Here is a 14,543-nt window from a genome sequence, read left to right on the forward strand (position 1 = left end):
GGGGCTCTTTTCTTGCTGGGGTTGCTAACCTGGGACATCTACTGTTGCTCCCCCTGCCTGGGGAAGACTGCATGTTTGAAAAGGATGCAAACACAAAGAAAAGCGGAGCCAAGAGATGGAGAGCCCGTATCCCAAGGACATTACTGGAGCTGGAATCACCCGTAGGCGTTGGGGTCTGTTACAGGAACATTAAGCCTCCCTCCCCTGTCATTCTGTATTTATTTTTGCATATGCCAGTTGAGTTGGGACCCTGTCACTTGTAACTGACGGTGTCTTAACTCCTAAGGGTAGGCCTGGGGGACAAAACCCTGGCGGAAGGGGACTGCAGGATGTAGAAAGACGTACCTCTGCTTTGGGAGGTCGGGCGGGCTGCGTTCCACACCACTGCCAGCATCCTACCTGCGTTGGGCCACGTGGGGGATAAAGCTGGCCTGCCGTTTCCATCTGTGTGACTCTGGCGCATGCAGTGAAGGTCTGGGGCAGGTCAGCTGGCTCAGCAGTTGTATAAGAGGCACCTCCCAGCCTTGCGGTGCGGCCCTTCGCTGAGATGCGTTTCATTTGGGGCGAGCGACTAACCTTGCGGGGCCCTATTCATCTGGCTTCTAACCTCCCAGCTCCAGGGAACTTTCCTGAGCACACCAGGGACCATTTATCTTCCGTAAACGGGGCTCACCAGCAACCAGCAGCACTTGCTCACTAGGGCTGATCACTGTGGCAGCCCCACTGGGTACATCTAGATTCATCAGACTAGTCTCTACTTTGGAGGATGTTGAAAATGTCCATAATAGAAGGTTTAAAAAATGAATACATGTATGATACTATAGTGGTAAGTACTCGTCATTATAAACACTGCCAAACGCACAGACTGTACGACGCCAAGAGGCGGCCCTGGTGCCCACCCTGGGCTGCGGGTGCTGATGGCGTGTCAGTGGAGGCTGGGTATGCGGGAGCTCTGGACTTTCTGCTCAACTTTGCTGGGAACCTAAAACTGCTCTAAAACAGGAAGTCTATTTAAAAATGAAGACACGTAAAGCTCTCGGCACAGGGTCAGGCTGCGTTTCAGCTTCTGTGAACACCGTCTCCCAGGTAAGCAATCCGGGCCCTCCTCACGTCTCCACTTCCTGATCCTTCGCAGCCATGGCTATGGCCTCACAACCACAGCTTCTCCTCCTGGGCCGCCCCTCGCCTCTCTCTCCTCTTCTGCCACCTCCTTAAATACTTTCATTTCCTGATGCCGTGTTCACACTCTCGCAGCACCTAAGCCCTAGAGGGGGGACCTGCGAGTCCACCGCCCCCGCCACGGCCCCCTTGAGCCTACCTGGCTGGCGCCCCGATTCCTCTGTCTGGGAAGTCCCAACCACCTTCTCTCCTTTTTGTGACCCCAGACCATTTCTGCACCCTCATGTGCTTTTCCAGAAAACTCCTTACAGTTTCTTGCTGGTTCTCACCCCTTGCAGGGAAATATAACTGCAATCTGCGAGAAATGCCAAATAGCCCTCGTGACTCGGCCTCTTGCTGGCCTGATTTCAAAGGCATCTAACACTGAGCACTGCGGGGGAGACACACGAGCTCCTGCGGGAGGCCGGGGGGAGGGGGAAGCTCCTGGGTTGGCTTTAATCCCCATCCCGGTCCCTATAGGCCTGTGCCGTGTCTAAGGGCAACGCTACAGGGATGCCCGCGGGGGAGCCCCTCTGCTCACCACCTGAGTCACATCTCAAGGACACCACCCCCCAACTCCCCTCTGAATGCACCTCATTCCATCGGGGGCCACCAGTTTATTAAGACGTCATTTAGAAAGCGGGCCCTCTGACAGACAAACCGCAGGAGCTGCCACCCGCCGCGCTAGGAACTGCCATCGGGCTGGCGACCTCACTGCCCGGCCGGCCTGGTTCCCAGGCGGTCACCCCTTCCCGCGAGAGCAAGGCAGGAGGCAGCCAGGCGCCAGGAGTGGCCACCACATTCGGCTCAGCAGAACGAATCACACTGGAAACAGGACTGGCCTGCAGAGCAGCGAGCCACTCTGGGACGGAGAGGTTCCGGAAGATGCCCCGACCTGCCAGGCAGCTGCTATCAGACTTGGGGCCGCAGGCGCTTGGGACTTGGGTGGGTGTTGGCCAGCAGAGCAGCTTTAGGAAAAGGAGACGGGTACCTGGGGTCCCCAGACAAAGCGCCACGGGGCCGCAGCGCAGCCCCACCGCTGGGCCTGGTCTGGTCACTGGTCACCGCCTCGGAGCCCTGATGTGCTGGGGCGGAGCGCTCCTGGCTGGGCGTGGGGTCGGGCCTCAGCGCTGTGCCGGCGCCTCCTCCGGCTGGGTACACACAGCCTCACTTAGTCTGGTCCTCGAGCTTGGCCGCTAGCTGGCCGTGGTCCTCCTGGGGATGCAGCCTTCCATCTCCAGTGCCTCAGGCCAGCCTTCGTACTTATTGGTGTGCTTACTGTTCTTCACGTGCTGCGGGTCGGTGGGGGCAGGAAGGCACGGGCTCAGCCCTCGGGCACCAGGGCCAGACAGAACTCTCTGTCCCCCTGTGCTGGGGTCAACCAAGCGTGCAGCCTCGGGCACCCGCCACCTGGCTGTCCCATCGCCTCAGCGTTCTCATCTAAAGACGGCAGCAGCTGCCCTGGCCTGCCCCCTCGCAGGTGGGGGGGGTCACCTTCTTTGAGCGTAGGTGGGCCTGGCGCGCGATGGGAAGGGAAGCAGGGGGTTGTGTCCCTGCCCTCACCAGCCCTCAGGGAGCCGCTGGAAGCTGCGGGAGGAGCAAGGCCACAGGGGGCGTTTCTCCTCTGGGGGCTGAGCTGCCCTTTTGGCAGCCAGAGCCTTCCAGAAACTGGCCGAACAGCCTGTTTGCCTTGTCCTGCTGTGGGGAGCAGGGTGTGCAGGGTGAACTGGGGTGCTGGGTTTCGGGGGGATGGGACGGCATGCAGGATCTTAGTTCCCCGACCAGGGACTGAACCCGTGCCCCTTGCAGTGGAAGCGCGGAGCCCCAAACACTGGACCGCCGGGGAAGCCCCAGGAGCAGCTTACAGACGTGTGGGCCGCTGTGTGTGTGGGTGCTGGGCGTGAACAGAGGGGACCTCAGAGGATGCAGGCAGGAGGGGAGGGCAGACTGGCCTGTGCCGGGCAGTGGGGGCCCCAGGGCCTGCGCCCATACCTGCTCAAAGGGGCTCTTGTTCTGCACACCCTTGGCCCCTACAAACACCCAGCTGTCCCGGAAGGCCAGGTCCTTGACATTCTTGCTGCCCAGATCGCTGAAAAGCTTCCTGGTCTCTTCATTCATCCTGCCCCACAGAAGGAAGAGATATGAGCCGTGACCACAGAAGGGTGAGGCCTCGGCCAGCCTCGGCCATTACTTACTTGGTGGCTGGGTCATCGTAGGAAGCCACAAACACCAGGGTGCCTTCATGCAGCGGCCGGATAAACTTCAGTAGATCATTGACATCTGGGGGGACAGTTCCCGTGGAGCATCAGGCACCACTGAGCACCCCTCCCTCACCAAGCCCTGTTCTCCAGATGGGGAAACTGAAGTAGTGATCAAGCCAGGGACACGGCCCGGCCAGGGCTGCTGAGTGAGTGCAGGGACCAAATGGTACAAGAAGCCAGGGCCGAAGCCCTGACCGTACACCTGGCCTTCTCCCCGGCTTTTCTGAACCCAAGGAAGTGCTCAAGACGCCCCAGCGAGCGGACAGAGGGAGCAGCTTTCAGGGAGAAGATGCCGTCTTTCTGCCCACAGTCAGAAGGCGGAGGCCGCGGCTTGACTCACCTCCCGCCCACATGTCGAAGGCGCGGGCCTCGATGAGCTCTCCGCTTACCCCTGGTCGGAGGGAAGGATGGGTGCTGCTGGAAGCTTCTCACCTCCCCCCATATTCATGCCCACCGTGCCCCTCGTTCAGACTGCTGGGACCCACCCGAGGCTGTGGAGCTTCTGCTCAGCACTGGGGGCCCTCCAGGGGCTCCCCATGAAGCAGCCTCCCACCTCCTGGAAACTTCCAGTTCTCCACTGCTGCCGCGCCCTCGTCCACTGGGTCACCTCTTCTGTGGAGCCTTCAGCTCGCACAGACCCCTTCCCAGGCCCCCTGGGAATCCCTGGCGGCAGGGTGGGAGGAGGGCGGCAGGTCACGGCTCAGCTTTGCCTCTCTGCTCCGTGGGCAACTCACCATTCACCAGGGCGATGTTCAGTCCCCGGCCCACGTTGTCCTTGACACTGCTCATGAGCCTAGCAGGGGGACAGAGCCTTCCAGCGGCACGTCTACCCTGCTCGACTCCGGTCCTCGCAGACCCAGCTCCCCTCCCCACCCCCGCCCGCCTGAGGAGCTCACATCCTGTCCTCCAGGCAGATCTTGGGTCCAATGACGTTGGCAGCCCCGCTGACCATGCGGAAGGCCAGGTGCTCCTCGGGACACGGCTGAGGCAGGCCGCATTTGTACTTCCTGGCCCTCGGCTCTGGGTAGGGACAACAGGGGTGACCCATGGGCCTGGCCCTGGGGGCACCCGAGACCTGAGAGGGGGAGGTCAGGACCAGCCCATAGGGAGGAATGAGTGACCACAGACCAGGGGACTGGCGTGGGGTGGGGACGTGGCTCAGGCCAAGGAAGGGACACTTCCATGGACACTGTATCCCACCGGGGCTGGCCTCAGGGCAAGGTGACAGGGACCCCAGGGAGGCTCTTCGGCCACTGGTGGGAGAAGAGAAAGGAGGCAGGAGGGCTGGCCTCGGCTGTGGCCCCACCGGGAACAGAGGACAGGAGGGAAGGAAAGCCGCTGGGAGGGCAGGTGCAAGGACCCCGTGGAGAGGGCACGAGGAGGTTGGTCTCTATTACGAGGTGACCTGTGTCCCCACAAAAGAGGTTCTCAAGTCCCAACTCCCAGGACCTCAGAACGTGATCCTCTGTGGAAATAGGGTCATTGAAGTTATAATTCGTTAAGACGAGATCATCCTGGAATAGAGTGGGACCTAAATCTAATGACACGTGTTCTTACAAAAGACAGAAGAGAAGACACAGACATGGAGGAGAAGTCCTTGTGAAGATGGAGGTGGAGATGGGACGGAGGCGGCCACAAGTCCAGGGACACCTGAGGCCACCAGAAGCTGGCAGAGGTGAGTAAGGGTCCTCCCCTGGAGCCTCTGGAGGGAGTGTAGCCTTCCAACACCTAGATTTCAGACTTCTACCTTCCGGAACTGTGAGAGAATACACTTCTGTTGTTTAAGCCACCCGGTTTGTGCTACTTTGTTATGGCAGCCCCAGGAAACTGATACAGATTCTGATACCAAGAAGTGGGGTGCTGCCATAATAAATCCCTAAAAATGTGGAAATGGCTTTGCAATTGGGTAATGGGTAGAGGCTGTAGAATTTTGAGGTGCATATTAGGAAAGGCCTAGATTGCCTTGAAGAGACTGTTGGTAGAAATATGGACATTATAGGTGATTCTGGTGAGGGCTCAGAAAGAAGAGAGAGGAGCAGTAGAAAGAGCTCCTACGGTCTGGGATCACGCACGTACCATCGTGACCAGGCTGTCGATGGAAATGTGAATGCTAAAAGTGCTTCTGGTGAGCTCTCAGACAGAAATGAGGAACATGTTATGGGACACTGGAGGAAAGGCCATCCTTGTCATAAAGTGGCAAAGAACTTGACCAAATTGTTTTCTACTGTTTTGTGGAAGGTAGAGCTTGTAAATGCTGAACTTGGGGATTGAGCTGAGGAGATTTCCAAGCAAAGTGTTGAGGGTTTCTCCTTGCTGCTCACAGTAACATGTAAGGGAAGAGAGATAAATTGAGGATGTAATTGTTAAGTATGAAGGAACCAGAATGTGAAGATCTAGAAAATTCTCAGGCTAATCATATTGCAAAAAATGAGAAAGCAGGCTCGGGAGAGAACACCAAGGGTGTGGCTGGACAACTGTTGGTAAAGAGCTGGGCCGTGTGACCTGTGGACCAACTCAACCATGTCAGCGGAAGCCAGGAATGGAGAGATGAGGTTATCCAGGAAAGATCTGGAGGACTCTCTTGTCTTACAGCTTAGACCCTCATGAATTGCGCAGGAGATCAACAGAGTTTTTGAGAATTTTATACCAGTAGAAACACTGCCAGCCTGGACTGAAAGGGACAGAGAAAGGACAGAAGGGAGGAAGGATGATTCCAAGGGCAGAGCAATGGCTGCAGAGGCCAGAGTTGGCTCAGGCCCAGAGGGAGGGTAGGATCGTCCCCTACGTTCCAGATTCCCCCTACCCCCACCAAAGGCCCAGGGATTCTTATGTTTTGAAATCGAATGGATCTGCCCTGCTGGGTTTGGGACTTGCTTGAGACTGATGACCCCTTTATTCCTTCCAATTTCTTCCTTTTGGAATGGGAATATCTATCCTATGCCTGTTCCCCTAGTGTATTCTGGAAGGAGGTAACTTGTTTTCTAGGCTCACAGCATGCAAGCAGCTCCAGTGGGCTGTGACGGCTAGTTTGGGGAGGGATGAATGGAGAAGAGAAACCCTGGAGGGCTGGGGACAGGCACGCGTGTCACAAAAGTGGTAAGCGGGGTGGGCGCAGGGGAGGAGCAGGGAGGTGACAGGAGCCTTACCTGCAGTCACTGAGCTCTCTGGGCCTGTGGGTACAGAGAGGTGTTTCTGTTAGTGTGGACCTTGCCCAGGGCCCGCAGCAGGGCAGCTCCTACACTGTGACGTCAAGGTGGAGGGGCAGTCAGGTTCAGGGGCCAAGGGCTAAGCCAGGCTGACCTTGGCACGTACGTCCCTGCTCAAGTCTAAATGATGTTCAGATGCAAAGCTCTCTGCTCCAGGAAAAGGGTAGATCGGAATTGCAAAAAGTACTTAGGTGATGTGTCACCAGTAACGAGGTGTCGAGTCCCCTCCCCATCTCAGAACCCAGCGGAAAGCCTGCAGGGAACAACTCGGGAGTCGTCCCCAGCGTTCAGCAGAAGCCCCCCTGCCCCTCACACGGGCCCCAGTGAACAAAGGATTCTAATTAGCGGGGATTGGCGTTTCCAGCCAAAGCAACTGGGTGGCAGGGGGAAGGCTGTGCCGGATGCCAGGAGGCGGACCGAGGGCAGCTACAGGCGCCCTGCCAGGAAGAGACAGCAAACCCAGGCCACCGCCACCCCCACCCCGAGCCTCAGGCTGCAGGCCCAGGCGGCCGCGCCGGGGACCTCGTAGCGGGGCGAGGGAGAGTCCCACACTCACCGGCGAAGAGTTGCTGGATGCGAGGAAAGCCACCGCCAGGCCCACCGAGGAGGATGCTGGCTACGAGCCAGGTGAGGCCCACGGTGATGACCAGGGCCACGATGCGGAGGGGACCTAGAGGCATGACAGACACGGGCAAGGCCTCCTCGGGTGCCAGCGAGCTCCCGAACGACCCGAGGGCCTCTCATGATCGGATCTCCCCAGGCGCTTGGGAAGAAGTGACGGGAGAACAGGAAGGTGGGAGCTCCTGGCGGGCGAAGGAGGAAGCTGAGCTCCAACTCCAAGGCTCAGCTTGGCTCTCCCTGGCGGTGTGGAGGGGCCCCCTAACCTCCTGCTTCTGAGGCTACCAATGTCTTTGAGTCCCTGCCATCCTGCCCCCCTTTCTCCTGTGACGGTGACGGAGGCGGTTCCTACTCCTTTGCAAGGCCAGGCAGATCCTCCCTTCCCCTGCTGTGAGCTGGGCGCGAGGCTCTCCGCCCTGCTCGGCTTTTCTTAGCGTAGCGGTCACTTTGTCTCCCTCTTTCCCCTCTATTTTCAACACCTCCCATCCTCAGAAAACGCGGGAGGAGAGGCCTCCTTCGGAATCACATCCGCAGCCAGCGGCGGGGCTCTGCGCCCTCCCTTCCTCTCCCTGCCAGCTTCTCCAAAGTCCTGTGCGCCGGCTCCTTCCATAGGCTTCCCTCCCCGTCTCGCAACCTGCCCCGCTCTGCCCTTGCCTCCATTACCCCCACAGGACGGCTTGTGGCCAAGGCCGCCTGGGGCCTTCTTGGTGCCATCGCCCCGGGTTACCTGTTGGCCCTAACGTCCCTTGACTCTCAGGTGGCTGCGCAGGCTGAAGCCCTCCCGCGGAAACCCTTCTCGGCTGGCTTCTGGGGCAGCAGCACCCTTGAACCCCACCTGGATGCTCCTCATCCTTCTTGCTTAGATCGTCCTCCTTGACCCTCCCCTGAAAAGCTGGACTTTCCCCAGCTCCTGTCCCACAGTGTCCTCTCTGCCTTTACCCTACTCTCCGCCTCCTCTCCTGCCTCGACTCTACCTAGAGGTGCCCTGCTCTGCTCCCAGCCTTGAACTAACCCTCACGAGCACTGACTGTACGTTACCACTCCAGCCCTGACCACTCTTGAGGCCCCACTCTCCCAGCCAGTTCCTCATGGGTCAGCTTCCCCGGGATACATTCATAATGCTTCAACTTTAGCAGGTATGAAGTCCACCCCCCAACCTATCCGTCCCCAAGCCCCCTTCATCTTAGCTGTCCAGGCGACAGCAGGGCTGGCACTGGGTTCACATCCAACTGCAGGGCCACCGTGGTCAGCTTCTCGTCTGAGACCACAGCCTCGCCCTGTCCGCCCAGCCGCCGTGCTCCCTGGAGCTCTCTCCCACAGCTCTGTTTCCAAACAGCGGCCAGTTATCCCATTTGGGAGAAATCTATTATCATAACCCTCATCTCACAGCTGAAAAGAGAGAGCTGGGAGCTGAAGTCCTCAGATGTGAAAGAATTTGCTCCAGGTCATAGAATGAGTGTTTCTGCAGAGTCCTCTGTTTCAAAAACCAAACCCAGGGACTTCCCTGGTGGTGCAGTGGTTAAGAATCTGCCTGCCAATGCAGGGGGCACGGGTTCGAGCCCTGGTCCGGCGAGATCCCACATGACGAGGAGCAACTAAGCCTGTGTGCCACAGCTACTGAGCCTCTGCTCTAGAGCCTGTGAGCCACAACTACTGAGCCCACGTGCCACAACTCCTGAAGCCCGCGCACCTAGAGCCTGTGCTCTGCAACAAGAGAAGCCACCGCAATGAGAAGCCCGCGCACCGCAGGGAAGACCCAACATACCCAAAAATAAATAAATAAAAAATAAATAAATGTATATTTAAAAAACCCCCAAACCCCAAACCCAGTGGTCCCACCACCCCCGGCCCTTCCAGACAGACCTCTGGACACCTGGGCCTCCAGCCAAGTCTCCTTTCCAACTCTCTCCGGTTCACTGTGGAAGCCACCCACCTGCCAACCTCATGTCCACTTCTCCTGCTGGGGTGGGGCAGCCGTCAGGTGCAGCGTTTGTGGACCGTGCGCTCTGGGGGGCAACAAAGCAGAAGAGCAGGTTTGGGTGGGGGTCAGGGATGATGAGCCCGTGCTGGGTCCCAGCTGTGGGGCGGGCGCGATCGGTGCACCGACTTGCTCGTCCAACTACCTGGCCAGGCTCCTCGGGAAGGCGGAGAGAAGCCCGGCTGGGACCAGAGGGGCCTCGGAAACCTGGAGGCTCACGATCGTGCCCACGGGAGCCTCTGGGCCTGGGAAGTGGAAGTGGTTCTCCCGGACGCGGGCGTGGGAGGCCCCAGCTCAGGCCCCCCCCCGGGCCCCCGGGCCTGGAGGTCGGCGACGCGGGCCGGGCCGGCCAGAGACTTGCCTGGCGGTGGGGGGGATGCGAGCTCGGTCAGGGGCAGCCCCGTCAGCCCGGCTGCCCCGCTCTGCTCGGCGAGGCGAGGCGAGGGAGCTCCGCGGCGCGGAGCGAGAGGCCTGGCAATGGCGGCCCAGGGCGGTAGCACGGCCCGCAGGCGCCACCCCCGCCATCGGTTGGGGCTGGGCGACCGGCCACCGGGTGGGAGGGGCCCGAGCCGGCCCCGCCCCCGACGCACGCTCCGGCGGAGCCGCGGGGTCGGCCTGCCAGGCTGCCAAGGGGAGGGGCCCTACTCAGCCCCGCCCCCGAGGTCTCCTCTGAGACTTCGTTCACGCGGGAGAGCCGAGCGTTCCCAGGCTTTGAGGGCAGGGCTATGCTCGTGCCCTAAGCTCGGATTTCTGAAGTTTAGGAAGGGGTGGATGGATCTGGGGGCGTAATTAGACATTGTTTCAAAGTTCAAATGTGTGCCTTTTCGAAGCCCGGAGGGACAGAAGCGTGTACGGGAAACAGCAGAATGCGAAGAGCCCGGGGTCAGCAGGCTCAGCCTTCTGCGGCCTCCCTTTCGCCGTCTTCTTTCTAGAGGGCAGCGCGCTCACACGCTGTCACCCCTGCCTGCTCCTCCAGCCTCCTTCACAAAGGCGCCCCCGACACCGCCCAGGGCACCCCGATCACCTCCCGCGCTGGGAGAGCTGGGGCCACCTCTGTCGCCTGGACCCGTCTTTCTGGACGGCAGCGGCCCGGCGGCTTGAGAACCACTGAAACATCCGTGCCCTTTGACCCAATGACACCACTTTCGGGAAACCTTCCTAAGGAAAGAACCCAGAATACAGAGAAAGTCGATAGAGCCAGGCAGTGACGGAGCTCTGGTTAGCCCCCAGGAGCTTCTACACTGGCATTCACAACACTCTCTCGTTCTCCCTAACAAGATCAAGGTGATAAGTTTCAGGCCCCTGTGCTGCTGTCACGGGTTGGTATTTGAGTTTTGTCATGGAATTTGGGACCAGAAACAGTGCTGACCATTTGCCAAACTCTCACATATCTGTGAGTACCAAGCCCTGGGCACCGTGCCCTCCTTAGTGCTCTTCCCTGTAATGCTGGCAGTTGTGGTGCCCAGTAGGCGAAGCTCCTGCCAGGCACAGGGCAGCGGCCAGACGGCTAGTTCTTAGAGGACAGTGTTTACATCTTGCTCAGAGCAGGCATTTTGGAAAGACTGGTTTAATGAGCCCCCCTGAGGGCCCAGAGGCACATTCACCAACCCCAGGGGCACCACCCTCGAGAGGGCCAGGGGCCTGGGATTCATCCCAAGCCTTCTGTGCCTCAAGGGGCAGCTTTGTTTCTCCAGGAATGTTTTTCGATGGGGACTTGGAGCGCATGAGACCCGCCTGTCATAGACCCTCATGGCCCTGCCCCAGTGCGGGCACCCAGCGGGAGATGGCAGAGAATGTAGTTCCCACAGCTGCGGCGCCAGTTCACTGTGTTTCCTTGGCTCCTTGTGTCCCTGCCTGAGTGTAGGCACCCAGAGCCCGCGCGCTCAGCTGATCCCTTGTTCCCCTCTCAGTGTAGACACCGAGCACGGAGTTGTCACTTGACAGTGCTCACGTGGGCCTGCATGCTCACGCCCCTGTGCCGGCACCTCCCGCCTCTACCCCGAGTAGGCACCCAGAGCTGAGGTGACGGGCGACTGTCCTATCACGGGACCTCTTGCCTATACCTTAGATTAGGCAATCGGATCTCCAGTGACAGCTGAATGCCCTCACCTGAGGCCACCTCTGCCACAGTGTAGGAACCCAGAGCCGAGGTGACAGTTAAATGACCTCCATGGTCCCTCACTCTCCGTTCCAGCGTAGCTACCAAGACTTGTGCTTGTAGTCGACTCACCTCACCTGGGCCCTCACGTCTCTGCGGCGTGGAGCTGTGCGGAGGTGAAGTGGCATTTGAGTGCCCCCTGCTGGGCCTCATGTCTCTGCCCCAGGGTGGCTGCCATCGCTGAAGTGCTACCTGTGTGCCCTCACCTGCCCCTCATGCCTTTACCTGAGGTTGGGCCTCTAAGCCTCGCCCTGGTCCAGGCATCCCACAGTTAAATGTGAGTTGAACGTCGAAACCTGGGCCCAATGCCTCTCACCCAGTGTAGGCACCCAGAGCTAAGGGGACTGTTGGCTGTCCTCGCCTGGGCCCTCCTGCTCTGTCCCACTGTAGAGATTCAGTGCCAGTTGAAAGCCCTCAGCGCCAATATTGCCACCCAGAGCTTAGGTGACAGGTGTCTTTCCTCACCAGTGCGTCGTGTCTGTTCCCCATCCTAGGGCCCCAGAGCTGTGACATTTGTCTCAATTCAGCGAGGCCCTAAGGACTATGTCAGAGATGAAGGGACCGGTGACTGTCCTCACGGGGTCCCTCATGCTTGTGGCTCCAGAATAGAGGTGACAGCTGAACGTCCTTACCCGGGACCTCATGCTTCTTCCTCATTTCAGGCTCCTAGAGCTGAGGTCACAGCTACTGTCCCTCTCAGGTCTCTCATCTCTGTCATCACAGGCACCCGGTGTCAGGTGACAGCGGGGCATCCTCACCAGGGCCCTCCCGTCACTGCCACAGGGTAGCACCCAGATCGGAGGTGTCCGCTGATTGCCCTGGCCTGGGCCCTCTGTCATGGTGGGGACACTCAGACAGATGGGGAGGGTCCCCACCCCTCCCTCCCCCTCTCCCTTCTCACAGGCGGTTATCACATTTTGGGGGCCCAGGAGGAGCTGGGTCCCTCCTCCACTTCAGGCTCCTGCCCCTACATGGATCTTCTGTGCTGCTGAGTCCCCCTCGGTGACGCCATGCCAGAAGGTTCCCCAAGGGGCCTGGGGCCTGGGAGGACCATCCCCAGCACACAGCTCTACTGTAGAGCATCTGTGGGGCTCTGTGAGGGGGCTCTGAGCACCAAGACCCCAGCGGGGTCAGGAAGGGCCCCCTGCACCTCCGTTCATTTGGTTTTTATCCCGAAGGTTTGAGGTCATCCTCAGGCCCGGATTTTGAGGGTTTGAGGTCCCAGGACTGGGCCAGGGACTCGGCTGCCCCTTCCCCGGGAGCAGCACAGCGCCCCCTGGCGGTGAGCAGAAGGCCCGGCTGCGGCTCCTAGGACCCGCTCCATCGCGTTCCGGGCCACCATCTCGGGGTCTCGCGCTCTCGTGCCATCCTGGGCCTTTTGCAAAGCCTCATCTGCCCCTCACGGGCACGTGGCTCCACCACAGAGAGTCAAGGGCAGGACCCTCTGTAGCCACGCTGGAGCCAAAGCGTTACAGGGGGTCGCGTGAGTCCCTAGGCCCACACCATCAGCTCCCGGCGAACCTGGGCGACTTACGGCCCCTTCCCCAGGCCACAGGCATCGGGAGGACCAAGGCCACTGCCCCCCCGCCCCCAGGCTGAAGCCTGGCCTGTAGTCCTGTCCACGTGGGGCCTTCTCAGCTGCTCTGCGTGGACCTGGGCCAGGAGGCACTGCGGGATCCGGATTCCAGCCGCCCCTGTCCCAGAAAGCCCCTCCCTTCCCCGTTCACCTAGGTCTACGTGAACTCTGTGGTCTCCCTCCTGCACAAGCTGGAAGCGGCACGTCCTCTGGTTACAGGAGGGGTCGGGGAGAGCGGGGATGGCACCTGGGGATGCAGCCGGTGTGCAGGGTGGGACGCACCACCCTAGCTCACGGCACAGGAGGCGGCCAGCCCCCACTCGAGTTCCTTCTCATCTACTTACTGCTCCTGCAGAGTCCTGGGTGGGAGCCGCCGCTCTGCCCCCAGCCCCAGGGGCCGTGCAGGGGTTAAGGAGAGCTGGTTGTCAGCGTCAGGCTGAGGAGAGGCCTCCGTGATGGGAGCGAAAAGCCCTAGACAGTTGCCTTCAACAGTGGGGGTGGGGACAGGCGGGCCACAGGCCCAGCTGAAGGGAGGGGCCACTGGCCAGGTTCTTGCCAATGGCCTGAGGGCCTGGCCCCGCTGCCGCAGAGCGTCCCGTCCCGGGAGCCCTGAGCCCTGCCAGCTGTGAGGCCCTGGGGCGTGGAGTCCGCCTGCCCGGGGCACGCATCGGGCTGCTGGCTCGTTCCCTCCGTAGGACGTAGCAGCACCTGAGTCTTTCGTCTGTTCGTCTGGTTCGGGTCAGCCGCGCCTACCAGAACCCAGGCTGAGGGCAGGGACTCCACAGCCAGCTGCTGCTGTCCCCGGTGCTCGGTGAGAGCGGAGCCGGGGGGAGGGCAGGACAGACGCCCAGGGAGCGTGCTCCTATTCACAAGTGGGCTGTGTGCAGACGTAATCAGGTTAAGGTGAGGTCATCCTGGAGGAGGCTGGGCCCCAAATCTAATATGACTGGTGTTCTCGTAAAGGGAAAACAGAGCGAGACAGACACACGGAGGAGGATGTCATATGAAGACACAGAGAGACCGGAGTGACGGGTCTACGTGGCCAGCTGAGCCCCTGGAGGGCGCTGGCCCTGGAGCTCAGCCTTCCGGCCTCTGGCACTGGGAGAGGATACCTTTCTGTTGCCTTAAGCTTCCCTGCGTGTGGCGCTTTGTTACGGGGGTCCCAGGAAACACAGGCAAGGGAGGCTGGTGAGAAGGCCAGCTGTGCACCTCTCCGCGGTGCCCAGGGTGCGCCCTGGACTTGCCCCTCCCCCTTGGCATCTGTTCCCAAGTCCCTTAGCCACTCCTTCCTAAATACTTGTCGCCTCAGTGGGCCGGCAGTGCCCCCTGAGTGCCCTGGCTGGGGCAGGGGCACTGCCTGGGGAGGGAAGGGGAAATGAACGTGACCTGTTCTTGTGCCCAAGGTGGTGTCGTGACAAAGTTCTAGGGTGCGGGGCAGAGAGGAGGGGAAGGCCAGGCTTGGTCAGGACTGAAGGATACCCACGTTCCCGCCCGAGCCAGCGGCGGAGGGAAGTGGGTGGCGGGGAGAGGCGAGGGCTGGGGCCCGTGGTCGCAGGTGGCAGGAAACAAACAACCAGGGGACAGGCAG

General features: G+C 60.3%; 1 protein-coding gene across 6 annotated transcripts; it reads right to left on the reverse strand.

Annotated features, from left to right (window-relative positions):
* Positions 1-821: 821 nt before the first annotated feature.
* Positions 822-13,407, reverse strand: FAM3A (FAM3 metabolism regulating signaling molecule A). Of its 6 annotated transcripts, none has more exons than XM_036840640.1 (10): positions 13,300-13,407; positions 9,177-9,249; positions 7,182-7,388; positions 6,566-6,589; positions 4,316-4,439; positions 4,154-4,212; positions 3,760-3,810; positions 3,354-3,438; positions 3,151-3,277; positions 822-2,450 (listed from the first exon to the last, which is right to left on the reverse strand). In XM_036840640.1, the coding sequence occupies exons 3-10, from the start codon at positions 7,303-7,305 to the stop codon at positions 2,355-2,357; spliced, it is 690 nt and encodes a 229-aa protein (XP_036696535.1). In that variant the 5' UTR covers positions 7,306-7,388; positions 9,177-9,249; positions 13,300-13,407; the 3' UTR covers positions 822-2,354. The 6 variants fall into 6 exon arrangements, with proteins under 6 accessions (XP_036696535.1, XP_036696534.1, XP_036696532.1 ...); XM_036840639.1 differs by having other exon boundaries at positions 7,182-7,295; positions 13,300-13,405; XM_036840637.1 differs by lacking the exon at positions 13,300-13,407 and adding an exon at positions 9,583-9,761 and having other exon boundaries at positions 7,182-7,295.
* Between the last annotated feature and the right edge of the window lie 1,136 nt (positions 13,408-14,543).

The sequence above is a fragment of the Balaenoptera musculus genome, chromosome X (assembly GCF_009873245.2).
Source record: "Balaenoptera musculus isolate JJ_BM4_2016_0621 chromosome X, mBalMus1.pri.v3, whole genome shotgun sequence".
In the NCBI taxonomy this organism is placed as follows: Eukaryota; Metazoa; Chordata; class Mammalia; order Artiodactyla; family Balaenopteridae; genus Balaenoptera; species Balaenoptera musculus.

Bases quoted from the DNA above. Each gene is read 5' to 3' on its own strand.
- FAM3A (XM_036840639.1), bottom strand. The intron at 3,811-4,153 runs GTGAGTTGCCCA...CCCTCCGACCAG, and splicing joins GAACATCGCCCTGGTGAATG to GGGTAAGCGGAGAGCTCATC. The intron at 3,439-3,759 runs GTGAGTCAAGCC...CTGTCCCCCCAG, and splicing joins CTTCGACATGTGGGCGGGAG to ATGTCAATGATCTACTGAAG.